Below are 27957 nucleotides of genomic sequence, written 5' to 3' on the forward strand. Positions count from 1 at the left end.
GTTTTCTGAAAGAAGAAAAAGCACAGAAACATTTGGGGAAACCTAGTTATTTCCATTCTGCCCCCCCCCCCAGGCTTCCACGTCCTGAGGTACATCTCAAATCCTATGCCAATATACCCATAATGAAGTCTCCGGGTAATAGGGGAGGGGGTGCATTTACAATCTGCATGTTGCAAGTATAAGGCATATTCTTCTGAGTTGTAGACAACTGGTCTCTCTCTAGGTCCAGCATTTGAATTTTAAAAATAATAGATGGGTGTGCAAAATCGCTAGCAAGAAACCTCTGCCCCAGTTTTGGACCCCTTCTGCGACACAAACATCTTTCTCCAGTACCAACCTTAATGTGCTGCCCTGAGCTTCGCTTCTTCCATTTAGTGCACATAACAAGGGAAATCACAATTAGACACCACTATGTCACTCCTGGGAAATAGCTTTTGTTCCATGTTCTATGCATTCTGGCTGATATGAACTCTTCAGACATGATCCAAAATGAGAAGAGCTTGATAAGAGTCCCCCCCCCCCCCAAAAAAAAAAATCCAGAATGATCATTCAGACAGTAGGCTTCCAGCAAGAAGATCCAATTATTTAAACTGCCCGAGGGCGAATGTGTCAATATTTATGCAGCAAGAGCAACAAGGAAACGAGAGGTGGTTTCGAGTGTCATTTTCTTGCTCTCCTGTTCTGTTTTTGCAAAACGAATTTGGGAAGCTCTTAAATGACAACTCTGCTGTCCATGGTACTGGAATTGTCACTAGCTCCCACGGGTCACATTCTATAGGCTTTACTCTGGCTTCCACTGCTTGAGTACTACTTTTAAATCATTATCTAAATCCATGGGGGGTGGGGGCAAGCCTTATCCACTTGCCTGGAGAAGGAGACCTGGCAGTGCTGCAATACCCTTTCTAGCAAGCAAACAGCACCAAGGTGGGCAGAAAGGGAAGGTGGGACAGAACAGATGGAAAGCAGACTCATTAGTGGGCAGGAGAGTGGACCTGAAAAACGTTTTTGCAAGGCTGACGCAGGTAAGAGGTCAACTGCTACTGTAACATTTATCAGTAACACTACATCACATCTATTTTGTGTCAGGAGCTGTACAGAGAAGAAAGAGTCCCTGCTCATGAGGAGAAGGCAAGGAGAGAACAGGGGCATGGGTGTTCAACTTAGGTGCCTCGTTGGGAAAGGTCTGCATTTCCTGACTGCCTACACTGCACAGCTGCTTGCTCCATGGTTCCAACCACCCTAAGGTATGATGGAATTTCACACTGTGGATTTGACTTTGGACATACTTGCCAAAAAATGAGTTAGGCAACAACACTGGGTTAGAATTTTGTCTTTGATAGCAATATGCTTAAAGAGTAATACAAATTGTAGAAAGGTGTTCATTTAAATTGTTGAACTATAACCAGGACATGGCCTGTTTGACTTCATTTTAAGGCATCCTGGATTTTATGTGCACGTAAAACACATTTGTAAGTGTGGTTCCTCTAGAGCAGCCCCAGTTGAATGGGGAACCCTACGTGCAAATGGGTACTTTGAACATGGCTTCTCCTTTCTCAAGTTCAGCACATGAACAGCCACTTTCAGATAAATCAGTGATAGAACTGATCATTTGTTGGGAGAGGCAACAAGGACCTGAGTCTAGTCCCCATTGCTCTCTCTTCCCAAATAGTTATTGGGGCAATTGAGGGTCATCTCACAGGGCTGCATATGCACAGGCCCAGCTGCACAGATGGATCAAAGTTATAAAATCTCCTTCAATGTCACATTTTTTTGTTCATAATGAATGCAATGCCAACCATGAATAGCAAAAATTTTAGCTCCAATTTTCAAGTTTTAATACAAGGAAAATTCAGGATATTTCCAAGGGGGGGGGGGGAATAGAAATTTGTTTCCACTAAGGGACTGTCAGATTTACATCATTAATTCTCATAGTTCTACTTTCCACCATACTTTATGGATTTTTTGCAAACATGACTGTCAGACCTTTTAACAGATACTGCTGCATATCAAGAGTTTGGTGAAAAAATGAATAGGTTTCATATATCCAGGTTTATTAATCTGAACCACTTTTGCTTAAAATACATACAGTAACTGTTTTTTTCATCTCAAAGAATCCTAAAATGAATTTCATCTGCTCTATCCTTAGTTTTGTTTTCTGCCGACATATTATTTTTCATGCATATTGATTTCTCTAATCATTTTTTTCTGTTCTTTTTTATTCTTAAGAAAGGAGCTTATATTAAGAAAAATACCCCTTAAATATGCCTCATAAATCCCTTATAGTTGTATATTTCACTTCAGGAACAGTTTGTTCTTTGAAGAGACATCTTGCGTTTACAAAACAAGGAAAGACATTAATTTCTTAGATGGTGGAAATATGTCTCCTGCAGATAGTAAGGAAGAGTTTTACATCCGTGCCATATTTCCTTACTTGAAATAATATCTACCTGATATTAGCAGACTTCTTTATTATGTGTTAAACATTTCAGCTTATTCATAAATATTTCACCAACACAGACAAATAAGCCATATGAAAATAAACAATTGTGGAATTAGTTATGCATTATGCATTGTTATGGGATTTGATATTTGAAAGGCAACACTCCCCTTCTGTTCACGTCCAACATGAATATGCAGACAGCGTAAATAGATCTGTTATATCTTGTGGCACTGAATTCCATAAGTTAACTGCATTTTGTGTGAATGGATATTCATGTCTGCCCTGCATCTGGAAGGAAAAAGCATGAGTTGAGTAGTCAGTTGATTAAATTGTACCATGTTCTGGGTATTTTAATGTTAGAAGCTACTGTGCAAAACATCAGTATGCCTTTCCTGCCCTGTGCTCTTCATGGGCACCACCCTGTTCATTCACGTGATATCATCAAACCCTTTCCCCAAGGGGGAAAGCAATGAAAAATCAATCACTAGGCTTTATTTTGACTAGAATTGAAGAATATTCGGCTTAGCAGATTCCGATTGCTGTGGCTAAACCACCTCAGGAGAACAAGGAAATGAAATCTAACGTCACTTATTGCTTGCGTTTTATAGTTACAGACTCACAGACTCCACAGCTGAAGTTTTCTCTCCTGCCATTTTAAGTCATGGCAATGTATCAGACAAAGTTCAATGAGATAAGCAGCCAACGCGAGGCATCATGTTACAACTCCTCTTAAGAGCCGGTATCCTGTCCATCAGAGATGCAGGCCTCTGCATTCTCCAGAACGCGCTGCAGAAGCTGTTCCAAGTAAGACAGGGCTCCACAGCATGAGACACAATTGTTTGTAATTTGGCAGAACTCATTACCATGAGGGTGCAAGTGACCCACACATTTATCTTTAAGCAGTTTACCACAGGTCAGTGAGTTGCTCAGTCAAAGCTGACTCACAAGCATTTACACACGTAAACCTGGGAATCGGTATACTTGCCACTATTCGTTTCATTTGTAGAGTCCAAAGGCGAGACGCGTCCCAGCTAACACACAATACAAAACCACGTGAAGACCAAAATCCCACATTAACAACTCTGAATTCAGTTACTGCAGTTGCTCTGTGTGGGTTAATCTTGTCTGCCTTACACGCATCGCCTTTGTTGTCCTTTCCCAGTTCTGCCTTGCTACATTCCAACTAGCAGAGGAGGTCAACGGGGATGGGGTGGGGTAGGGTAGGGGGAGAGTCCCTCCAACCAAGCATGGGCAGCTGGCTTTCTTGGAATGATGTGGTGTGTCCTGGATTTGATTCACAGATCCATACCTCAGTGGAACACTGTGCATTCAAAAGGTCCCTGGTTCAATTTCTGGCATCTCCAGGTAAGGCTGAGAAATACGGTAATCTCTGGAGAGTGACTCAGTTTAATGTGAGCTACACAGACAAATGGCCTGAGCCAGTACTGGGCAGCTTCCTATGACTAAGTAAGTGGGACAGCCATAAAGTTAACAGAAGTCTTCCAAACCCAAGATGCATATGCCTGAGCAGTGGTAAGCTGCCATGCAGAAGGGGTTCCCAGGTGTGCAGCAAAAGAAACATACCTGCCCCAATCCAAGGAAGAAGGAGGGACTAGCAACAAGAGGAAGGTCAAAGCAAAGGTGTCACTGAACTCAGAAGAGGGGCCAAATGAGGAAGGCATGTAGATTTAGATGGTAGCCTGCCCTAGTCCCACAATCGTGCTGTATGTAGTGGGGAGCAGGAAGCGTAAGGCCAACCTAATCAAGGTGGCTAGGACTACCTCTCCTCAAGCAAACATGAATTTCAGTGCATAAAGCAAAAGGTGGTCAACTCAGTGAAAAGAGGATTTCCTCCTTAGCACCTGCTGTTCTCTTCTCACCTTCACCCCTTTATCTAGCTCAGTGATCTTATCACACTACACCATCCCCAACATTTTATCTCTTAGCAGAGGAATGGGGGATAGCAGTTAATTCAGAACCATCTGAGAAAACAGAAGGCAGATTTGGCCGGGGAGCAAGGAGGATCATACTATGGGAAATTATAATCAGTAACATTCATTAGTTAATTCAGAATCAGGGGGCAAGGAGGATGACGCTATGCGGAATTATAATCAATAATTTATTAGTGTGGCATTAGGGTCCTGTTTGTGTCTCAGAGGAGCCACTCCTTTTCTGCCCTGTTCTCTGGCACCAAACACACCAAGTTAATAATTCCTCAGCTTCATTAAGCTCACTGGGGCTCTTATCAGAAAGAGCACAAAGTCCAAGGGCAAAGACTCAGCCAATCAACATCACCTTTGTAGGGAAGCAGTGAATTACCCAGAATACTCCACCAACTGCACAGGCTCACAGGTGCCTTCACGGGATGCACACCCAGGAAGAATTTCCAATGGCGTTCATACTTATTAAAAAGGGAGGGAAGGCTACCAAGAAGATAATGCTTGTGTGTTTGGAGTTGCAATCAATAACTAGTGGCGGCATAGATCCAGCACACAACAAGAGATACATTGGGCAGTTATACACAATGGAGTCTTAGCTTAGGGGGAATTATCTCAGCATTATAATCCCTGCATTGCTATCCTAGATATATCATCTTCAGTTGGGGTTATGGAGATGCTTATCAGGGCATCTGCAGTGATAAGACTGCAACGACACAAGAAACAACCTTGTCCATTATTACCAAGCGCCTCCTATAGTGTGCAACAGCAAGGGAGTGTTGAGCGTGTTTCTGGGCCACGTTACAGCTTCCCAGTGCAATATATGTTCAGAAAAATAGACTCTTGCATTGCCTCCTCACATGAAGGTGGCTGTTTTATTTTTCTATACAGTGGTACATCAGGTTAAGAACTTAATTCGTTCTGGAGGTCCGTTCTTAACCTGAAACTGTTCTTAACCTGAGATACCACTTTAGCTAATGGGGCCTCCCACTGCCACCATGCCGCTGCCGCACGATTTCTGTTCTCATCCTGAAGCAAAGTTCTTAACCCGAGGTACTATTTCTGGGTTAGCGGAGTCTGTAACCTGAAGTGTATGTAACCTGAGTTACCACTGTACAGTGATGTTCACCCATGTGATGATCTATCTAAAAGCATGTTGGCAAGAACACTACATTCCGTTTAAAAGCTCCTGAATACTCACTTCCCTTATTGGTGCAAAAAGAGAACATCGTTAGGGGTTTTCCCAGCATCAGTTGAGGGGCTGGACCAGATGACCTTTGAGGTACCTTCCAACTCTATGATTCTATGTTCAGAGAAAAAATGCAAGAGTAGGAGCTCATCTTTAAAGAACAATACAGGCTCAGAATATACCCAGTATATATACGCCATATATATCGAGGCTCATATACCCACAATTTTGCATATATGCATAATTTTGTAATGAACAAAATATCAACTTTTGAGTTACATTTCTGTTTCTAAAGCTGTTTACTTGCCACCATGGCAGCAAAGATAAGCTTGAAAACATGCAGGAAATCCCTGGTGAAATCTCAAAGATCAGTAGGACTCCAAGCAGTAAAGCGGGTAGGTTTCATTGTATGGCTTGCAGAAGCATAATATATTACGCAAAATGAGCATGTATGCAAAACTGCTTAATTTGCACTATTCAAATAAGCTGCTGAAATCCAGCTTTCCTTAGCCTTAGTGAATGCAACACTGAGCTAGATGAACCAGCGTGTTATACATGGAGCTGCCTCTGAAGACTCTTCGTAAACTTCAGCTGCTGCAGAATTCAGCTGCCATGTTGCTCACAGGGGCAAGACAGTTTGAGCATATATTGCCAATCCTGCCCAAGTGCACTGACTGCCAATTAGTTTCCGTGCCTCAGGACCGCAATACGCCAGGGCCCGCCTCTCCCCTGTATAAACCGACTTGGACCCTGCAATCATCATCTGAGGCCCTTCTTGGTGTGCCTCCTCCCCCTTGAGAGGTCCGGATGGTGGCAACACAAGAACAGGCCTTTTCTGTAGTGGCTCCCCATTTGTGGAATGCCCTCCCCCAGTTAGGCTCACTTGGTGCCATCATTATATATCTTTAGGTGCCAGGCAAAAACCTTCCTCTGTAACCAGACCTCTGTCCTTTATCTATCTGTGGCCTTTTAGAAAGTGAGTGGGATGTTTTTACAATATTTCTCTTTCCTCTTGGTTTTAATGTATCTATGTAGGGTTTACTGTCTGTTTAGCTGGTTATAAGTTGCTTTGGGGTGCCCTGGGCAAGATAAAGCGACTGACAAATTTAGTAAATTAATTAAATAAATAAAACCAATGGTCTGGCTCAGTATAAAGAAACTTCCAATGCATGGTGACTTATGTATTTATTTATTTAAAGCAGAGCTCATAGATCCTTACTTTATGTTCCATACTCATGTGAGTATTACCAGAACAGGTTACTTCACAGTCTCATTGCTTGCTGTAGATAATGATACTGCTCTGTCTATAGAAGGGCAAGAAGCGACCTTTGAAAAATCCCCACATAACTTCACAGGATGCAATTTTCCTTGTGAGCAACATTTCTGAGAACAAATCAGAAGTAAGGCACGTACTTCGGAAGAATCTACAGGAGTATATAAACTTGTTGGCTTTACACGCACACACACACACACCCAATAAGAATACAGCTCTAAATCCCTCAGTCCTCACGGGGTTTGTAATCCAACCAAGGGTCTGTTGAATCAAGTCATTTGTTATCATACAGTTCTACGGTGATCTCAACAAAATCTCTGCAGTTTTTGAGTTTTCAAGACTTAGAGGGCACCCCAAATGGATTGTTTAGCCAGTCCAACTTAGGCACACACTCCCACTTGGCTTGACTGATGGGCAGACAAATCATCAGCTCAGGCCAGAGGCAATGGGAGCCCACATGAAGAGGATATGAACTGAATGTACACCTGGCACCACTTACAGAAATAAAAACCTGCACCGACATGGTCCATCTAACAGAGCACAATTACTTAAAATAACACACTAATGAACAAACTTCTCATCTTAAGCAGATGATTATAGCTCTTGCTACCCCCAAAAAATCAGGGGTTGGATACAGGCTTCAAAACTAATAGCTTTTATTTAATTATTTTAGAATTCTAGCAAGTAATTCATCTGAAGACTGAAAGGTGGGTGATATTACTTCCTCAGCTTATCTGTGCTTACAAGAGCTCTGTGAAGCAAACTCAAATTGTTTCCATTTTACAAATGAGGAACTGAGACTAAAAGACAAAATACAACATGGCCGTTTGAAAATGCAGGTGCCCAATGTGGGGCTCAAACCCACAACCCTGAGAGTTGTTTTCCATGCAATTCCAGAAATTTTCACCAAGAATTACTAGGGGAGGGGGGCAGGGAGAGAAGGGCAGTTGCCATGAACGGCATGGTTAAATTTCACCAGAAATTATCTCCAACCTAAAGGCTGTAAAATGTCAAAGCCAGCATTCTGAATTGGCTTAGAAACAGAATGGCACAGTTTCTTGGAGGAAAGGTGGATTATACATATAACGAAACAAACTGCTGGTAATTGCAAGTCATCTTCCCTCTAAGTTTTTATCAATCTTTGCTTAAAATCTAGGGATGTGTTCTGCACCCCTACATGTGATGCAAAACTGAGGTTCAGCAGACCTGGACAGCATCCCACCTGAATTCCGTGTGTGACCTGGAACTCTCCCCAGAATCTTTGGCAACAGGTGGGAGTTACTTGGCAGACAAACTGATGCAGAAAGGGTTCCCTTAACATATAAAGTTTGAAAACCTCTGCCTGAGAGAATAATGGCTTTAAGTTCTACAATTATTAAAGCCACATCACTCCCAGCCATCACCGCACGTTGCTTAGATAAAAGGTCCTTTCCCCTTACACTCTCTCCCAACCTCTGGGTTGCTAAGTTCCATAGAGTACCGTATATCCTAATGGACTGCATTTCACTTTCCCCTAACCCAGAGGCTCCTTTAGGCATTTCTTCCAAAGCTACTACAGTCCGATGAGATTGCACCATCCTTCATCACACTCATCCTGAGTTGACATGTAGATCCTCCATGAAAGAATGTCCATTGCTTTCCTTCACCAACCCTGCCCAGTTCTCACACAAAAGCTGCCACAACTTTCACTACATCCCAGTGATCCAAAACAGAAAGGGGGAAGGAAGGAAGGAAGGAAGGAAGGAAGGAAGGAAGGAAGGAAGGAAGGAAGGAAGACCAAATGGGTCTACATTGCTACATGCATTTACCTGTTCTGATCCAACGCATCCTGAGCGTGGCAGCACTCAAAGTGTCACACTTCAACCGCGTCTCTGATACCCCCACTGTAACATCACACTATGATGCTTTGCTTGTCTGATCTGCATCCCACCGCTGCTGCCTGCAGGGTTTTCTATTCCTTTTCTGAGAGGCGGGGAAGGGGGGTGGTGAGGAGGCAGCTGTCAGGCATGGAGGCTGCCACCTCTCCGCAGCATCTCACTCCGATTAGGCACACACTGGGATTTGGGTTTGTGAGGGGATTAGCGAGAGGGGCCAGTCATGTGTTTGTACTGTACCAGCTTCCCCGGGACCCTTCTGTCACAGGCTTCCTCCACTAAGCAAAGTACTTTGGAGAAAGCCTCTTAATTTCCTGACACAGCACCAGCCAGTCCTGGAAACAGGAGGCCATCCTCAGCCTCACCACAGGTAAAGGCAGAGGCCTAAAACCCAAATGAGATTCTGCAGCATTGCATGCTTTCTTGGGGGTAAGCCAATGAAGTTAAGCAGAATCCCATACAACACTCACTGCCTCTCCTCCCTTCCAGATATCCAAGGCACTTCTGCTGTGGTCGGTGATGGGTTTTGGATCCATTTAGATGCTCACTTCTCCGTACCAAGGGAAGAGCACAACACCAGGAAGCCCATTCAGTATCCTGCCTTGGCTTGCAGTCTCAGGACCACACCAAGAAAACCTCATGTGTGGTGAACAAGTCACAAGCCCAAGAAAAAACAATGTCTAAATTCCAGGGGTCAAAAGGAGGAGGGATTTGCCGTCATCAGTGCACTACAGAATGAAGTTGTTAAACTCTCTGTTCCTAAAGGAAACATTCCTCCTGGGTAAGTGAAGAATTAACTAGTCTTGATAAAGACTGGGGGAGGAACTGGGCCAAAAAGAAACCTGCCACATACTAAACAAGAATTGGCTGCTCTGTGCCATCTTTGAGCAGCATGCCCTGCCAAGGTTTTCACATGCTTGCGGATATGAAAGACTGTACATTTGATTCATCAAAGTGATGCTGCCAGGGAGAGAAGGGTAGATTCACAACAGCCCACCCTCATAACACAATTAGTGGTGATCATGGATGGGTGGTGTGATCTCTTAACATCCTGGTTTCAGGAGGGGATAACTTAGTCCTTTGCTGCTAACAATGGGTACTTCAGAGTTGTCAGGATCACGCTGGCTTCATGACTCCAAGTCAGCTGTGGTCACGGGCAATGACAACAGTGGGCAATGTGGGCAAACAGGCTTCAGCACTGGAGCTTTCTGTAGTATCTGCTCCAACAACACATTTGATCTGGATGGAAGAATGAGAGATTCAGGAAGCATTTGTCTTGCTCTGTGGGACGTTGGGCTGGTCCTTGTGGTTTCTGTGATGCAGCAGAAGACCAGTGGCTCTTTAAAACAGGGATGGCTTGTTCAAGGGCTGCAGGTCAAGGGCCAAGCCTTCAGGGACTGCATGTCAACAGGGAGCATCAAGAAAAGTTGGTGTGGCTACCCTACAGCCAAACAGCCCCCCTCCTCAGCTGATCCAAGCAGATTAGGGGAGGGGGGATTATCACTCACTCTCTGCTCAAATGATCAGGCCAATGACCAGGGACAGGGCTATTTGCATTCCATCATGGTGCAGGGCTTTTCCCATCCCATCCCAACTTATTTTCTCTTTTTGTTGCCACTGCCAAAACAGGTTGGGTCTTGTGAGAGCAAAATAGTTTGTTTGTGAAACCAGGTCAGGCTCCCAACCTGGGAGCCAGCTACCTCAGCTTCAAAAGCACATACTTCCAAATCTATTGACCTCACTGCGATGTATGCAAACGGGTTTAGGACTGCAGTTCTGGGTCTCAGAGCAGTGTAGAAGTTAAGATCACCAGACAAAATCCCTACAGTAAAAAGATCACAATATAACTATCCTTAAAATACCCAAATGACTCTGCAAATAAACTCACTCTGCTTAAAACATTCGCCAATACAAACACTCTCCTTCACACACCGATAACATACTCCTGTTGTAACATACGCCCTTCTCAGACACTTCCAGGCCCCACAGAGAAGAAACTAGCAATGTCAACAGCAAAGTTACAGGAAACTACCTGAGCAGGAATGACGGTGTGCATGAACGCAGGTGCTTTAGCGACTTTTACACTTGGCAAATGGCTTTGAAGTGCCAAGATTCTTGACTGCTATAAAGTACTATTTTCCCCATGCCATTGATTGAAGGAACTGGTTTTCATTTCCACCAGATGAACAGAGACATGACTTCTTTGTATTTAGCCAGTACATTTGACTCCTGGCTGCAACAGCGCTGCAGAAACCCTTTAGTTTTACAAACTTTGGAATTTCTTATTCTACCTCGTCTCCAGCGCCCCTCTCCCCCTACCCTATTAAAGCTTTCAGAGAGTTGCCAAGCTACTCATCCAACTCCATCCCCCCATACACCGTTTGTTCTTCTTTTTAAGCTGCTCTGCACATCTTTCCTGATACACATTCTTTAACAACCTCTTATCTCATAAATTAGCCAAGAGAGCAAGAGGGATCCCGAATAGCTAAGCTCTGCTGTAACTGTTTCCTTTACGTGAGTGTTAGGCGGAGAGGAAGGTAGGGTTTTCAGAGAATGCCAGCCAAGGGTCAGGCAGTGCTTCTCTCTCTCTCTCTCTCTCTCTCTCTCTCTCTCTCTCTCTCTCTCTGCCACCCCCAAATACTCTCCACCTTCTCTTTGATATAAAATACAAACGCTCTATGTAAACACTCCCTGAACAGCACGGACAGACCAAAATTAAGTGCTTTCCTTTCCTTGTGAAAAAGCCTCAAACCCACCACTTTTAACCTCTGCACACATTCCTTCTCTTATGACTCCCCCCACCGACCTCATCTAAACTTAGGCAATATGCCAGTAAATACTCCCCAAAGTTTAGCTAACCCGAAACCAGAATACTGAGTTAAGATGCTGTGGCCAACACTGTTTTCAGTCTCTCTCTCAATGCAATTTCACCGTACAGAACAAAACAGATACTAGATCTCAGAAATATCTTGATCTATATTCGCTCCACTATCTAGAAAACAGAAGAAGGTGGGGAAGCCATTCCATGTATGTCGGTGTGACATCAATACATTCAACTCTACTCCTCTGGTAATTTGTTCGCTTCCATTTTGCCCCAACACTGAAATCCTCTCACCTTCATCTTTTTCTTGCCTCTTGCTATTTGTACTTGGAACAGCAAGCCCTTATTCTCTGGCAATGAGTGAACAAGACAATGAAGGATTCTGTGCTGGGCCACGTTGTGTATCAACACTATCTAGAGAAGGCATGAGGGGTTTGTAGCCCTCCAAATATTGCTTGACTTCACCTCTCATCAGCCCCAGCCCAGCATGATGGGAGCTGGAATCCAATAACAGGTTACTCATCCCTGATCTGGGGTATTGGTGTTGTGTCATGCACCGGACCCTCCACCACTATTTTCTTTAGGGTCCCTACATGCAAAGACAGGCTGCAGCGGTTTGAGAGGATGAGACCAATAGAAGGTCCAATGGTCAAGAAGGCAGTTTCTGCATGTGCTGTAGAGGGAAGTGAGGGGCAGATGGGGCTCATCAACCTGGGAAGGTAGGCCATCTAGGAGAAGGAAAACTCTGATCCTAAATCTACGCTGCCTTGCAGGATATCTTCAGGAAAAGAAAAGGCTAAGGAGTAACTCCTACACAAATCCAGAGTGGAGTTCCTAAGGCGGTTGGATGGCTTCATTTCTGCAACTCCTGCAGCCAAGCTGGAACCAAAAATATTGCTCTGCTTTCCTTTGGACCACATCAGCGAGGCTGGGGGGGGCAGGTCTTGTCGCCTAGGCAGTCCAGGACCCCCATACACACTGCCCAGGCTTGTGCCTTGGGGAGGTTACTTCAGTGCTGCTAACACAGCAGTTTGACTTCACTTTCAGGGGCACACACCACTGTCTATTGGAACAGGCGGATGACGACAACAATTGCACTTTTAAATGCTGTTTAAGAGAGGATATTTCAGCAGGTACATTTTTTATAGCCCTGCATCACAGGCTCCATTTTCCAAAATTCCTTCCTGAAGGAATTCCAGTTAAAGATACAGGAACACCATCTTCCTCAGGATCGGATACCCCTCAGGAAGACCAGGAGGAGAAACAGACATTAACAGTTGGCTTCATGTTGCAGGATGGATTTAAAGGAGAGTCCTGGGCTGGAAAAGACTGGAGATTATTGATCTAAAGAGATGAACATTCACAGAACTAGAGGTCACAGCCTCAGCCCCAGTCTAAAGGTAAAAAATATCTATCCCAATAGCAAGTCACCCAAGCAACCCACACAAGCAGGTAAGAATCAGAGCTTTTTCCAGCTGTAATTCAGAGATCTTTCCAAAGCCTTCTTCAGTGAGCTACTAGACACCTATATCCCTCTATCTTTCCTCCTTACACTCAATCCTTCCCTGCCCACAGGACCATCAGCCTTCAAAGATACATAGATTCCACCTGTGCTAATATACATATAGATATTGGAAAGAAGCTTAATTCTGAAATGGCAGAGAATGAATTGAACTGCTTACTGTAGGGTTAGATGTGGTGAAAATTCCATTTCTAGGGAGCCAATTAAATACCTTTAATTATTTCTGAGGTGGTTCTCTAAAACAATAAAAAGAATTTAGAAAAGACCATCACAAGCAAAAATACTAAAACACAGCCAGTTTGAAATAACTATTTCCTCGCCACACAGTATGTGGGTTGTACTGCTCTGCAACCAGAAGTAAAAGTAAAGGTAAAGGTAAAGGTACCCCTGAACATTAGGTCCAGTTGAGGACGATTCGGGGGTTGCGTGCTCATCTTGCTCTATAGGCCGAGGGAGCCGGCGTTTGTCCGCAGACAACTTTCCGGGTCATGTCGCCAGCATGACTAAGCTGCTTCTGGCGAACCAGAGCAGCACATGGAAATGTTGTTTCCCTTCCCGCCGGAGCAGTACCTATTTACCTACTTGCACTTTGATGTGCTTTCAAACTGCTAGGTGGGCAGGAGCTGGGACCGAGCAATGGCAGCTCACCCTGTCGCGGGGATTCGAACTGCCGACCTTCCGATTGGCAAGCCCTAGGCTCTGTGGTTTAGACCACAGCACCACCCGCATCCCTGCAACCAGAAGTAGTGATGCCCAAATCTATAACCCTACTCACAAAAGAGCAGACCATTCATGAGTCCGTAATAGTTTTATTTTCTTATATTATATACCACCTTCTTTCTATCACGACAGTGCACATGTGGTCACCAGACCAGTTATCCATCCACACACTGACCAGACCTGGACCTTCTTAGCTTCAGCCTCAGGTGCCTTCAAACCACATCCTGATAATTAGAGAGGAAGCTCTCCGTTGTAATGCTAGAATCTCCAAAACCTTGACGCTTACAATAAATAAGAATTTTGAACACTGCCCCTGTCTAAACAAACAAACAAACAAACAAACAACCCCAATTCTCCGAAAGGCATCAGGAGGTGCTCCATCCAGCAGGGAGAGTAAATTCTCTCATGGGAGTGGACATTACTGATTTCAGAATGTGCCTTAAAACACTATTTGCAGCATAAAATCACATATCTTATATCTAATTGTCAGTATTTCACACTACGCACAGTTCCTTTATGAAATTGTCACAGAATGTAGCAACAGCAACAAGCTTAGATTAATTTGGTACATAGTTATGTTCATAGAGAATAAAACAACAGTGTTAAACTGATGTCTGGAATCAGTAACAGACTAGAAAAAGGACCAATAAACTGAAGCCCAATAAAGAGATGTTGTTGGTGAGCCTTCTTTCTACCTGTGCCAGTAGGTGATGACTGACCAAAACTGGATAAGATTTTATTCCTCTCATCCTTAAGGACCAGGTTCATAGTCAAAGTGTTATAGATTTGGTCTTACCCTTATAGAACCAAGGAGCCTTGATGGCATGAAGTTATAATTGGCATGCCAGCTATGCTCTCTCCTGGATAAAGTTGGATTGAGCAAAGTTCTTCACATTCAGGTAACATCTCAGCTGGATTACCACAATGCACTGTACATGGGACTGCCCTTGGAGACAGTTCAAAAACTACAGAGTTAATTGCTAACTGATACAAGTAGTATGGAACACATTTTTCCAGTTTTAAAATAAACACACTGACTCACTGCCCATTTTCAAACCCAAGTCCTGGTGCTGATCTTAATTTTTAACTCCCTTAACTACTCGGAAACAGACTACCCCAAGGACTGCCTACTAGCCAGGCAAGCTTATGCGGTAAGAAACTACTCCAAGCATGAGGGAACATGAAGAGTTTAGACAAGCAGGGGCATATAAGACAGTATTTTCAATTAGAGCATCACAATTTTGAAACACCTCTCTAGGGAAGCTCGCCTTGTGCTGAAACTAATACCTTTCTGAGTCTGGAATTACTTTTTCTCCCCCTCCTACACCTTGTACTTGCTGTGTTTTTAAGTGTTGTTTTTTACCTGCCTCGTCTCATTTTTATGCTGCTTTATTTTTGATTAATGTATTAATGTTGTGTTTTATATTGTGTGTTAAAGAAGTGAAGGGATCTTCAAAATCAATGGCTATCAGCCACAGTGGTTAAATGGGGCCTCTATGTTCTGAGGTGGTATATCACTTAGTAACAATTCCTAGAGGACAAACAATTGGGAAGGCAACAGCCTTCACAGGATGCATGTGGGTTTTCCCTGGACATTTCTGATTGGCTGCTGTTGGACAGGGTTTGCTGAATTAGATGTGCCATTGGTCTGATCCAGCAGGTCTCTTATGTCCTTAAGGCCAGGGGTAGTCAACATGATGCCCTCAGGATGTTGATGGACTCCATCAGTCTCAGCCAGAGTGGCCTATGGCTAGCGGGGACAGGGTTTGCAGACCACAACATCTGGAGGTCGCCTCATTGGCTACCTCTGTTTTCAAAATATATTTTTGATTTTAAATAAATAAATAAATTTTGTATAAACGGGTGTTATACACACACAAAAAAGCTACCTTCCAAGCAATTCACAATCTTGGAGGGGAGCCTTACTTGCAAGAACGCAAAGGCCTCCATTTGCTGCTGGTGTTTAAAAGCTGAACCCCACAGAAGTTGAATAGCTGGGGTGGGCAGAGAGGGTTGGGCTCTCTGCATTGTCAGTATGCAGTCTCATGGAGGAGGAGGAGGAGGAGAAGGAGAAGGAAGACAGAGCTCTCTCTGGGCTGAACTTATTTAAATTATTGAGAAAACAGTCATATAAACTTACCTTTGTTTGCCTTGCTTGCTAATGTAAAGATGATCAACCTCCATGTTTGTTTAAGTGATCTGTCCCACCCCCACCCCCACGTCTCAGCACTTTGAAAAGGTGGTTTGTACCAGTAACTCAATTCCAGATTTCAAGCACAGGGTGGGAATTGTGCTATTAGGCATGTACCCACTCAATATTCATTGAAATGGTCAGATCTCCAGTGAGTATCCAAGAAGCCTGATTTAGTAGGAAAGAGGGGGGGATTGCCTCCAGACATTTCTGACTACAACTCCCATTGTCCCTGACCATGGACCATGCTGACTGGCACTGATGGAGTTGTGAGTCCAACCCCACCCCACCCCGGATGGTTAAGTCCAGTCAAAGACAACTATGGGGTTGCAGCACTTATCTCGCTTTCAGATCAAGAGACCCGGCATTTGTCAACATCTGAAGGACACCATATTAGCTTCCCCTGCCATAAAATCTTCTAGCTTGAGTGTTTTACCTCTACCCACATTGAGGAAGTGCATGAGAGAGTGAAAGCGAGTGGGTGAAACCCCCAAGGCTGCTTACAATCTTTCTGTGATGGGCAAGGGGAAGATGTAAACCCAAAGAGCTGATAATGAACATGCTTGCTATACCTCTTAAATCTTTCTTAACTATCTTAACTATCTCGACTTGGCTAACATTAGTAGGAGAGGCAGGGAATTAACTGCTGGGCTGACATAGACTGACCATTTTTTTGTCTGACCTCACGGTGCTATTCTTAAATCAAATCAATATAAGCTCCCCATCTTTTAGAGATATTTTAAAGTTGCATTTTAGGCATCAAATATATATCATTAACGACACTTTATCTTGAAGATCAACTCAAAATGGATTCAGAAATCATACCAAAAAAGCTTTGTGGATGTTGTTCATGTGAGGTCAAACGCAAGAGAAGCCATTTCTAAATGAAGTGTACATTCTAGCCAATGTACGGTAATCTTTATATTCACAATACAGATAAGGGAAAAGCAAAACCCAATTCAAACATCATTTGTGAGCAAACTCGCAAGCTACAAGGAGTATACATTTGTCTGAATGCATGTTACAGAACTCCCAATACCATCTCTCGGGGATTCTGAACTAACTCAAGATATCAAGATTTTGGAAAATCAACCACCTGAGAAGATTAGAGCAAGACAGGCAGGCATAGAAGGCAAACAATCCATATCAGGAGCTCACTACCTAGACTACAAAATGTTCCTTTTTTGGTAAGCATTTCCTTCACATCTTCACCTATTGTATAGTTACAGACTCTGTTCAAATCGAATGTAAATACAATACATAGGAAATAAAGAAACCATCCTCCAAACCTTTATGAAATTTACACACTCAAAAAGGGAAATTACACAACTTGCAGGGACTAAAAAGTGTCCTACTTGTCAAAAGCTCAATCATCAGCAAGACTGGGGGAGAAATATAGTAGAGTAGCTTTTGTCAAATTTCATTTCCCTAGAAAGTAGAATCAGGAAGATGTAACTGACAGTCACAGTCTCTGAAAGCAAGTGGATAAAAGGAACTAATCAAAACATGAAGTCTCCAATCCTATACACAGTCACCTGGGAGTAAGTCCTATGGAACTCAATGAGACTTACTTCAGAGCAGGCAGGTAGAGGATTACACTGTAAGACAGTTCGGCTGAGGCAAGGCTGCCAAAATTTGAGTCTGAATGTTTAGAAACATTTGCATTTCAGGCAAAAAGCTTCACCTGATAAAAGTTCTCCATCAAATACTACTTTAAGGATTTCCACACAACCCACCCCCATTTTCTTTGTTGGGCAAGCAATATCTGCTAAATGTCTCCCTGGCACAAAGCTGTAGCCCAGGGGTAGGCAACCTAAGGCCTGTGGGCCAGATGCGGCCCAATCGCCTTCTCAATCCGGCCCGCGGACGGTCCGGGAATCAGCGTGTTTTTACATGAGCAGAATGTGTCCTTTTATTTAAAATGCATCTCTGGGTTATTTGTGGGGCATAGGAATTCATTCATTCCCCCTCCCCCCCCCCAATAAAATATAGTCCAGCCCACCTCATGATCTGAGGGGTGGTGGACTGGCCCATGGCTGAAAAAGGTTGCTGACCCCTGTTGTAGCCACTTTCAAAATTAGGCACTATTACTGCTAGGCTGAATAGGCACAAAAACAAGAGTCAGGAAGAGCCGATACTATGAAGTGTGCCTAAGCATTAGACAAACTAAAAACACAGCTACATACTGCCGATCTAGCTAAGTGGACATAAAAACAGTCCCTTTTAATAAATTCCAGAGGGTTAGCCTTGTTAGTCTGTTGCATGTCAGTCTGTCATTTAATAAAGATCAATTCGACAACTCTTCACTACTCACATGTTAAAGCATTTCAGGCAAAAGGAGGCTTCATGGTGGGAAACAGAAGATGGAAGAGGATACAGACTACGTTCATTTTTAATTACTGGTATTAAGCCATCTTGCACTGTTGGTGTTTTGTTTCAGCCTCGAGTCCTTCCAAACCACACAAGCTTAAGGAGGGGACTCAAAATAAGAATTGTTGCAAAAATTGTTCATAAACGTGAAACTTCTTTTTCATTTGAGGCTGAATCTTCATTATATAATTGTATTTATATACTGCACCAAACTGCAAGGGTCGAGAGAAAGTCACACAACACTTTATCTTAAGCAATGTTTACAAGAGACCTGTACAGCAAGCCAGTATTATCATCCCTATGTGAAGACGGGAGGCTGTGGATGAGAGAATAAAAGGCATGGCTAAGGCCACCCAGTGAGTCTGTGGGCAAAATGGAGATTTGAACTTGGGGCTTTATTAGATTGCACTCTTAGCCACTAGGCTACGTCAGTTCACAATTACACACAGGTCATCTGGTGAAGGGCAGCTATGACTTAAGCACATGTTTAGGGTTTGTGGACCCGTAAGGTCTGCTCTACATGCTTCCACAGACAGCTTTGTTACTGTACTCTACCACTTCTACATAAACCTGCATTCAGGTTAATCTGCCACATCACAGCATGTGAGGACGTTGGCAACATCATTAGTGTGCTTAACTCTCGGAAGCAAGGAAGAGTGCAAAGTGATGTCAAATCCCAGGCTTGATCAATGTATTAAACTGACCCTTAAGTCCGTGGAAGATTATACTGCCATTCAGCCTGTCAACAACAGAAGTGTACTGGGCATGTCTTAATAATTAATTGTGTAGGATAATATCCCTATGTGCAATAGGTAAAGGTGGTTAGATCTGAAGTGCAGAATTTCAGCACATCTGGGGATGTGCAAAGGGAACATCATTAGTAAAAAATAAGGCAGTTTCGCCAGTTACTCTGGAACCACAAATAAAAAGGTGTATGGAAAGGTTATAGAGGAAAAAAAGCAAGAAAAATCACAGGAATGGGGGAACTATAGAAAAGAGAAGGATACAGGACTGAAAATAGGAAACACAGAACACAAATGTAGAAATAAGGGAAGTGATGTTGGGGATACACAAAGAGGAGAGAGAAAAACTGGGAAAGGATTCCCAAAGGCAACAGGCATTATGCTCCCTTCTAAAAAACCAATGCTCAAGTTCAAGACTTCAAGACATTTTACTAAATGGTTAATGAAAGGCACCACTCTCCAGGCTGCTGTTGGCTTTTCAGAGCAGCAACAACGATAACACACTTTTCTCCTGTGGGGACTAATAGCAGCTTCAGGGAGGGGGGGGGGAGGTTGGGTGGGACTTATTTTGGGAAACCATAACAGGGAAAGGGTCAAACATCCCATTTTCTAATCAGAGATCACAAATCCAATCAATTTAGAAGTTCCCAGGTGCATTATAAAAATGGAGGGAAACCCAGACGATCTAAACACATGACCCCCTCTCATGGAACATGCAGTTTGGCCCTCAAATATCTTTAAAGTATATATATTAGGAATACACCTTTCAAGTGTAGACAAATAAAAAGTGGAGACAAATATGTCTGATGCATGTACTCCCATGTACACAATGGAGAATAGGTTCATGCTGATATTTCACCTGTGGCAGTTGGCAGTGTGCTACAGGAAAAGGCACCAGTACCCTGCTTTGTACTGGTGGCTGACGTTTATTTTTATAAACTGCTCTTCTGCTAAGACTGGTACTCCAAACAGCTGCTAACAATTAAAATTCGTGACAAAGACACAATACGGGATGTTACGAATACATGGTGGGACGGTGAATAATAAGGTACAGTATGACTCTTGGATTGCTTTTGCTACAAGAAACTAACATGGCTACGCCCTTGGGGAAAGGTAAAGAAGGCAGAGCAATGAACAAGGCCTTGAACTAGAAGAAGTTGGGCATCTCATTGGCTTAGGTCTGGAAGACTTCTTTGTCTGAGAGGCAGAGACTGAGGACAATTCACACAACTACTTATGACACATGTGCCTCTCTGGAATTTATCACACAATTTGGCAACAATCCCCCCCCCCTTTTGTTGTGAACTGCTTTTGTGAAAGCTTCAATATGTGTCCAATTCACATCTTCCTCAACCCATTTCTGTATGGCTCCCAGGACACCTGCACACCTGCAAACAGGAGCATTTACAAGATCAGCTCTAAAAGGTACTTGCAACATGAGATATAGTTCCTTCATGGATTCTTCTTACTCCATCCATCTATCTCTTTATTACTGTCAAATGACCACCACAGGATTCTTACTCTCAGTTTTGAATAAGTCTGGAAAGTACCTTTCTGAGTGAGAGAGAAAAGTGAACTTTATGTGTGTGTTTTGAGAAAGAGAAAATAACTTTAGGGCAACAACTCTTTGGCCTGGGGGCAGAATCGGTACCCGGATCCCTCATTCGGAGAGCCACAACGGGAAGCCCTCGGTCTTTGGAGGGAAGTTTGTGGCGTCACAACTTTTGAAACCCTTTTTAAAACAACAGCCCCTTCGTCAAAACTTCCTGCAGTTCAGAGAAGTCCCCGCACCCTTTCGCTCACAAAACTTAGCCGCCCGACGCGCGTCGCGCTGAGGGGGGCCGCCGGCGGGCACGCGGCGCCGTCGGGGCAGCTCTCGCGGCGGACCTCCGAATAAACAACGCCGCTCGAGGGGGAACGAGGAACGGCGCGGGCGTCGAGCTCGGCGTCCCGTCGCGCCGCGTGCGCCGCCTTGGCGCTCACCTACCTTCGAAGAAGCGCCGCAGAGCCTCCTTCTCGTCCACCACCTCCATAGCTGTGCCATGCACCAAGCGGCCGGGCTAGTCTCCGAGCCCGCAGGGGGGCATCCCCCCGGCCAGGGCGCCCCGAGCAGCGGAACGGAGCGCGCGCCCCGCAAGTGACCCTGCTGTCGGCCGCGCTGCCCGGGCTGTGGCCCCGCTTGACCCGCTGGCGCTGAGGTGAGTCTGCCCCCCTCTCTCGCTCCCTTTCCTCCCGGCTCAGGAGCCGGCGCGCTTCCCCCGGGGAGACGCGCCCCCAACAGGCTTCCCCGGCGGCCGCCGCGCACCGGCCTCTCCACGCCGCTTGGCACTCAACTTCGGCGGGCTGCTGCTGCTGCTGCTGTTGCCGCTGCTGCGCTCTGGCTGTGTGCGGACGCCCCGGCCTCTCCCCTCACGCCCTCCGCCCCTTCTCCCCGCCGCCGCCGCCTCCGCCTCCCGCTCCTCTCGCGGCCGCCTCCAGGACTCCTGCAACTCCGCCGGCCGGAGCTGGCGTTGCCTGGGGCCAAGCTAGAGGGCGCGCCGAGCAGCGAGGGCCTCCGCAGGGTTACGGCGGGCCTGGGGTTTCCTCCCCCCCGCCGAAGGTTTGTTTATTGGCTTCTTTATTCCTCGAAGGATTTATACTACGCCTTTCCAGTTCCAAAATGGGAGCGCCTTAAAGCCTTGCCCCGCGGCGCCATCCCCCCCTCCCGCCCAGGGTACGATTAGGCCCGGGGCGCCGCTCAGAGGAATAGGCAAAAGTGGCCCGGAAAGCGGCAGGTCTAGATTGCCACATTTTTGTGTAAGGAACACACGTGGATATCTGAGAGAGGGATCGTTCAGTTCAGACATTTAAACTGCATTCAATGCACACGACTTCCCCCAAAGAGTTCTGGGAACTCTTTCCTTCGCACCCAGTACCCTTAACAAACTACAGTTCCCAAGATTGGGTTTTTTTTTGGGGGGGGGGAGTCATATGCTCTTAATGTGTGTCAGGATGTGCTTTGAATATATGGTGTAGCTCTGAGTCAAAAATGTATGCATGTAACTGCCCTAACATTTAATCCTGGGGAGGGAAACCTTTGCCGGCGCAAGGACCACATTTGTTTCGGGGGACATATGTATGTCTCTGGTGGGCAGGGAGGGCTAGAAGCAAGAGTGCATAGAATAACTAATGTAAATTTTAACTTTGTACAATAAGCGATAGTTTCCACACAATCTTGCACATCCTTTTCTATCCTCCATTCAAACAAGAGACATCATTGAAGGACACATTCCATCCAGGCAAAAACATTCAAAGAGGGTGTGAAGTAGGGCCAGGGCAGACTGTGGCCTGGAGAGCATTCCAAGGGCCAGATAGGACCCAAGGGCCACATTTAGCCACCCTGCACTCGAGGTTCCTCTCTCCGATGGGTATCATAATGCTCTTTCTAAATGTGTTTTATTGTATTCTAACTACTGTTTCTAGCTAGGGTTTGTTTGTTTTTTTGCATTTTTTATTTCACATAAACAAACATATAATCCCCTTTGACTCCCCCCCCCCCATTGTGGATCTTAATATAATGATTTCCCCCTCGGCATCTCTTTCATAACTCTATTCTTATAAATCCTTTGTCATTCCATAGTTCAAATTTTTGCTACAAGTTTTCTGTCAATCCTACCAATGTATGTAATTGTTTGCAATAGTTTTTCAAATAAATTATAAACCTTCCCCATTCTTTATTAAAGACCTTCCTGGTTTCTGATTCTTCCTATCAGTTTTGCTATCTCAGCATAGTTCATCAATTTTATCTGCCACTCTTTTTTGTACTATCTTTATACTTCAGGAAGCTAGTTTGTTTTTATTACTTCATATTTTGTAATGATGTTTTTAAAATGTTGTAAGCCGCCTTGGGAGAGAGGCAGGATATAAATTGAATCTTGCACAGCTGTCATAGTGAGGGAGACCTGTGTCCATGGGGTGGGAGGGTCTTATGGGGCATCCTGCCCACACACCCAGCATTTGTACCCTTATGGTTCATGGTATTGAAAGCTGCCTTGGAGAATCGACATGGCCACAACACACACACACACACACACGCACACACACACACACACACACACACTAGAGCCCAATCAAACAGGGTGAGCAGAAGGCAGACAATAAAGAAGAGTTACAGTTTAGGGTCACTCACACTGGCATATCTGTATTTGCTACTCAGCTTGTAAAGAGAGCCACCACGAAACCCAGCCTCCCAGAGGGTATGATTTAGCAAACCTGGGTTTGGAGCATTCATAAGTTACCTTTAGTTTCCACATACACTTGTAAAATAGTTTGTGGGGACCTTAGAAAGGTAATAGAGTACTTGGAAGTGACTGCCAAATACTAGAAAGAATTTACCCTCCAGGCATAGGATTTCAAATAAAAGCTTCCTTAGAACTTGATATTATTTTAGGAATTTAATGAATTATATCGGAGTAGTTGTCTTGCAGGCAGTGCACATTTACTCTCAGGTAAATGTACACCTGAAAGTAAGACCTATGAAGGGTAATGGGACTGATTTCCTGGTACAGAGGGAGCCGAATTGGTGTTCTCCAGATGTTCCTGGACTACAGTTCCCATCACCCCTGAACTTTGGAGGGAGGCACTCTCCAACATCCAGAGAGCACCACTAAGTGAGTTTAGGATTGCAGCCTTTTAAGTCTGGTTGTGCATTTCTGTGCCCTCTTACATGGAACAAAGTGAGATTTTCTCTAAGTAAACATACATGTGGCTGTACAGTATTCACTTCCACAGGTTACAGCCGATTATTTCTTCAGAAGTTACATTTTAGAGGTTCTAATCAGTGAGATCCTGTGCTAATAAAAAATTAGCTAAAGATTAAAATGAATTTGAGCAACATTGTAGGCAGGTACACGTGCATATTTTACTTTCCTCCAGCTCTGATAAGTAGAAACAATGGCATGTTACTCAACCAATGTCCAGTCTGGCTATGAATTGCTGCACTAGCATGAGATGTCAGTTTGGTACAGCAATTGGGGTACCTAATAATAGCTCAGAGCACTTTCTGTTACATAGATGCAAGTAAAGATCTGCCTCCCACAACCCCCTTCAGTTCCTCCTTCAAATCTTAATACATGGCTAGTGTCTGAAGGCTGATGACCTTCAGAATTTTAAGGACAGTTTGTATCTCCAGAAAACCCACACCACATTCCTCTTTCCCCGCCCATCTGATTCATTGCCCACTGAAGGTGAAAGGGATTTTTTTCACATCAGCACAACAATATAATCCGTCCCCTTATGGCAATAAACTATATTTTACACTAGTGGCTGTCACTTTAAAGGAAGGGAACATTTTCACCCTTGTTCATGTGATCATCTCACCACCAGAATTTTTTTTTTGGGGGGGGGGGCGGAATGGAGAGCTCTTTTTCAGGACGAGGGGGTCAACTTACAGGATTCTTGTTTTGACTCACCTTCACATAGAATCACAGAGACCCTGGAAGAGACTAAATCATCCCTGACAGATGGCTATCCAACCTTTGCTTAAAAATCTCCAGTGAATGAGAGTCCACCACCTTGCAAGAGAGTTTGTTGCACTGTTAAATAGTTCTTACTGTCAGAAAGCTCTTCCTGATTTTAGTAGGAATCTCTGTTCTTGTAACTTGAATCCATTGGTTCCGGTCCTACCCTCCAGAGCTTGCTCCATTTCCCGTGTGACAGCCCTTTAGATAGTTGAAGATGGCTATTGTATCTCCAGTTCTGGGCACCACAATTTAAGAAGCATATTGACAGGCTGGAACATGTGCAGAGGAGGGTGACCAAGAAGATCTGGAAATCAAGCCTTATGAGGAATGGTTGAAGGAGTTGGGTATGTTTAGGTTGGAGAAGAGAAGACTGACAGGCACTCTTCACTTCTGTCTGTTACTGAACTTCTTCTTCTTCAAACCAGCCATGGCATCTAAGCCACAAGAAGGTGTACGGTATATAGGCAGACATCAAAACCCCGAGGTCCATCAACCAGGTGCAAAATAGTTTTTCATGGTATGGAGCCAACTATTGCAGCCCATGAGCCATACTTTGGAATGACCTGCAGATACAACTACAAACTAATTTTGAATGAGGCAGCCTTTTTGTTGTTGCCACTGTTGGACAATTTCAAGTCAGAACTCGATGACTATATGAATCTATAGATGTTTTAAAAGTTTGTAAAAGTTTACATTTCCTCTCTTTCAGATCTGACTTCTTTTCCTTCCCTATTTCTTGGATTTTTCAAGTTGATGTAAGTTAATGACATAAACCAGTGACTTAACAAACAAGCAAAATGGAGACAAAAAATACTCTACAAACTCTGCTGAAGCTAAGAGCTTCCCTGTCTGTTTCCTCAGTTCAATAAAGCTGCAGCTTTGTGAGGAGCTGTTGCTTCAGCAACAAAGCAGCTCAAAATAGGAATTTAGGAGTCTTCACCCCGCCTTGACTAACAGGCAGACCCTCATCTGGGCAGGTGCTTCTATGGGTTCTTCCCCTGACATCTAAGTAGTCTTATGTGCTACTAACTAGGTACTTTGGAGACAGCTCTGAAGCTTCTGCCTGACTTTCTGACTACTCTGCTCTTGGAGAAATTGGAGACAGGGAGAAACAGAGACATAGAGAGACAGTGCTGACCAGTAACCCAGGCAACTGCTGTAGGGACCTCTAGCTCTCAAGCAGGGATATTTGGAAACATTGGTTCTTTGTGGTCATTGGCAGCATGGTGATCTGCTGGAGGGTCCTGCTCCACTTCTCTGGTGTTTAAGGTCTGGCCAGGGCTGAACACTGACACTCCACTATGTACATGCACATGTGCATGTCATATGCACACACGTCTTTGAAAACATATCTTTGCTCATCCAGTGCTTCTTGAATCTGCTCCCAGAGCCAGAAGCTACAAGAGACACAGAAGCAGCCACAGCCTGCATGAAGAAGCCCTGGCCTGTGAGAGGCAAAGAACTGGCTGCTCTGACAGCCATTTATGAACCGCAGTTGTTTCCTCTGAGATCTGTTGTGACTCAGAGATTCAGAAGCAGAGTAGCACTGAAAATAACTAAGGCCTGGGTAGAAACTTGTAAATACTTCCAACCATTCTTTGTAGCTCTTGTCTGTTTTATTATATTTTCCGTATATTGTAAGCCACTTCAAGTAGGCAGGAGAGAAATTCTCATGAAATGCATGTGCACACCGCAAAACTCAACATGGAGAATGGGATTATCACCTTCTATGGTGCTGTGTTGATGAGATGATGATGATGATGATGATGATGATAATAATAATAATAATAATAATAATAATAATAATACTGTAATAAAAGTAATTTTATTATTTATACATCACCCATCTGGCTGGGTTTCCCCAGCCAGTCTGGATGGCTTACAGAATATATCTAAACATAACGAAACATCAAACATCATAAACTTCCCAATACAGGGCTGCCTTCAGATGTCTTCTAAAAGTTATATAGTTCTTTATCTCTTTGACATCTGAAAGGAGGGTGTTCCAAGGGTAAGGTGGCTTGGAATCCAAGCCAAAATATGGTATAAGGGCCTTGCTGAAGTAATTTTATTTTACTAATACAAATATTGAGATAGGAAGCAAAACGACCTTACACTGACATGCATTTAACACAGAGTAATACTGTAAAAGTCCATACTGTACTCAGTTCAATGGTGGCAAAGGGTTTACTTAGCCAATAGGGCACCCAAACTTTTATATCCAAGTCTAACCTGAAATCAAGTTTACATTGTTGAGAGAAATGACTCAAAGAAAGGACATTATCGTGTGTCTCATGCAACTGCCATAGAGGAAATTCTAATTCTAATTTACTAAATGCAAATAGCATGTGTGGAAATACAGGTAAAAGACAAAACAATGAAAACAAAAATGATTTCAAAATGTCTTATTGTGTTCATTGCTGAACGTTCTACCTTCTGTTTCAGATAAGCCTTGCTGGATCTGGTGACTCACTTCTGCATAGATGTTATGCAAGCGTGCTTGCTATGGTAGAAAGTAAGTCCCAGTAAACTCCCTGCAAGTAACTTCCGAGTAAATAGGTTTAGAATCAATGCAATTAGCACTGGGTCCAAGTTTTTTTCAGAGACATCTCCCTAATGGTGCATCTTTGTCAGTCAAATCTATTCAGATATATATTTCAAAAAAAAAAAAAAAAAGAAAGGAAGGAAGAGGGGGGAAATTGCTACAGACTTTAATTTTAACTTGGGTTTGCAAACCCTCTAAACTTTCTCCCTTTTTTCTTCTGAACAGGCCGGGAGAGGATTAATATTTCTGTTTTTCTCCAGATGTGCTCACAATCAATAATATAATGCCTCAAACACACACACACACATTACAGTATCTAAATGAAGTTACAGTTATCTGACCACAGTTAACCAAAGGCAGAGGCCCTGCCAGGCAAAGACTGTGGGCCCATTCTCTTCTGGGCAGATAAAGCACACAATGAGGTTTTGTCCAGCCCCACAAACCAATTCAGAATGGCAGATTCTCTTATATATATAAATATATTTTTCTCTCTTGCACAGCTGTGCAGTGACCAATTCTTCTCCAGGGAGGGGGTGAGAGAATGGGAGGGGGCTGAGGTTTGGGGAGAGTAATAGGACTATTCTTTCAGGATTGGAAAGCAAAAGCTCAGCAGCCTTTTCCAACCCCCCCCCCTCCCCGCCCCACCACCCCAACTCTTTCTGTTAAGACAATTGTTATCCTTTACCCTTTCCCTTCCTCTTCCCTCCCCATGCCCTTCATAGAGACACGTTTCAGGCAGCCGGGGAGGAATCAAAACATTTTTGTTGGTTTATTCCATTTACAAAACCGAATTCAGTACTACCATATCCAAATGTTTCCCCAAATCAAGAA

The 27957-nt window shown here is 44.0% G+C and overlaps 1 protein-coding gene and 1 long non-coding RNA gene across 6 annotated transcripts in view; one reads left to right on the forward strand and one right to left on the reverse strand.

Annotated features, from left to right (window-relative positions):
- The window catches only part of MYRF (myelin regulatory factor), an 89494-nt gene extending 68289 nt beyond the window's left edge, over positions 1-21205 (reverse strand). For 4 of the 5 annotated variants that reach the window (XM_077932404.1, XM_028736933.2, XM_028736942.2 and 1 more), the window contains exon 1: positions 21068-21205. In XM_077932404.1, the coding sequence (XP_077788530.1) occupies positions 21068-21113 (46 nt within the window). In that variant the 5' untranslated portion in view covers positions 21114-21205. Of the gene's footprint in view, positions 1-8647; positions 8738-21067 lie in introns of those variants that run through there. The other variant, XM_028736924.2, reaches the window with a different exon arrangement.
- LOC114600616 (uncharacterized) lies at positions 21149-26184 on the forward strand. Its single transcript, XR_003707592.2, has 2 exons — positions 21149-21278; positions 25291-26184. It is a non-coding gene; the product is annotated as an uncharacterized LOC114600616 (long non-coding RNA).
- Positions 26185-27957: the final 1773 nt, after the last annotated feature.

This window comes from Podarcis muralis, chromosome 1, assembly GCF_964188315.1.
Source record: "Podarcis muralis chromosome 1, rPodMur119.hap1.1, whole genome shotgun sequence".
NCBI classification, from domain to species: Eukaryota; Metazoa; Chordata; class Lepidosauria; order Squamata; family Lacertidae; genus Podarcis; species Podarcis muralis.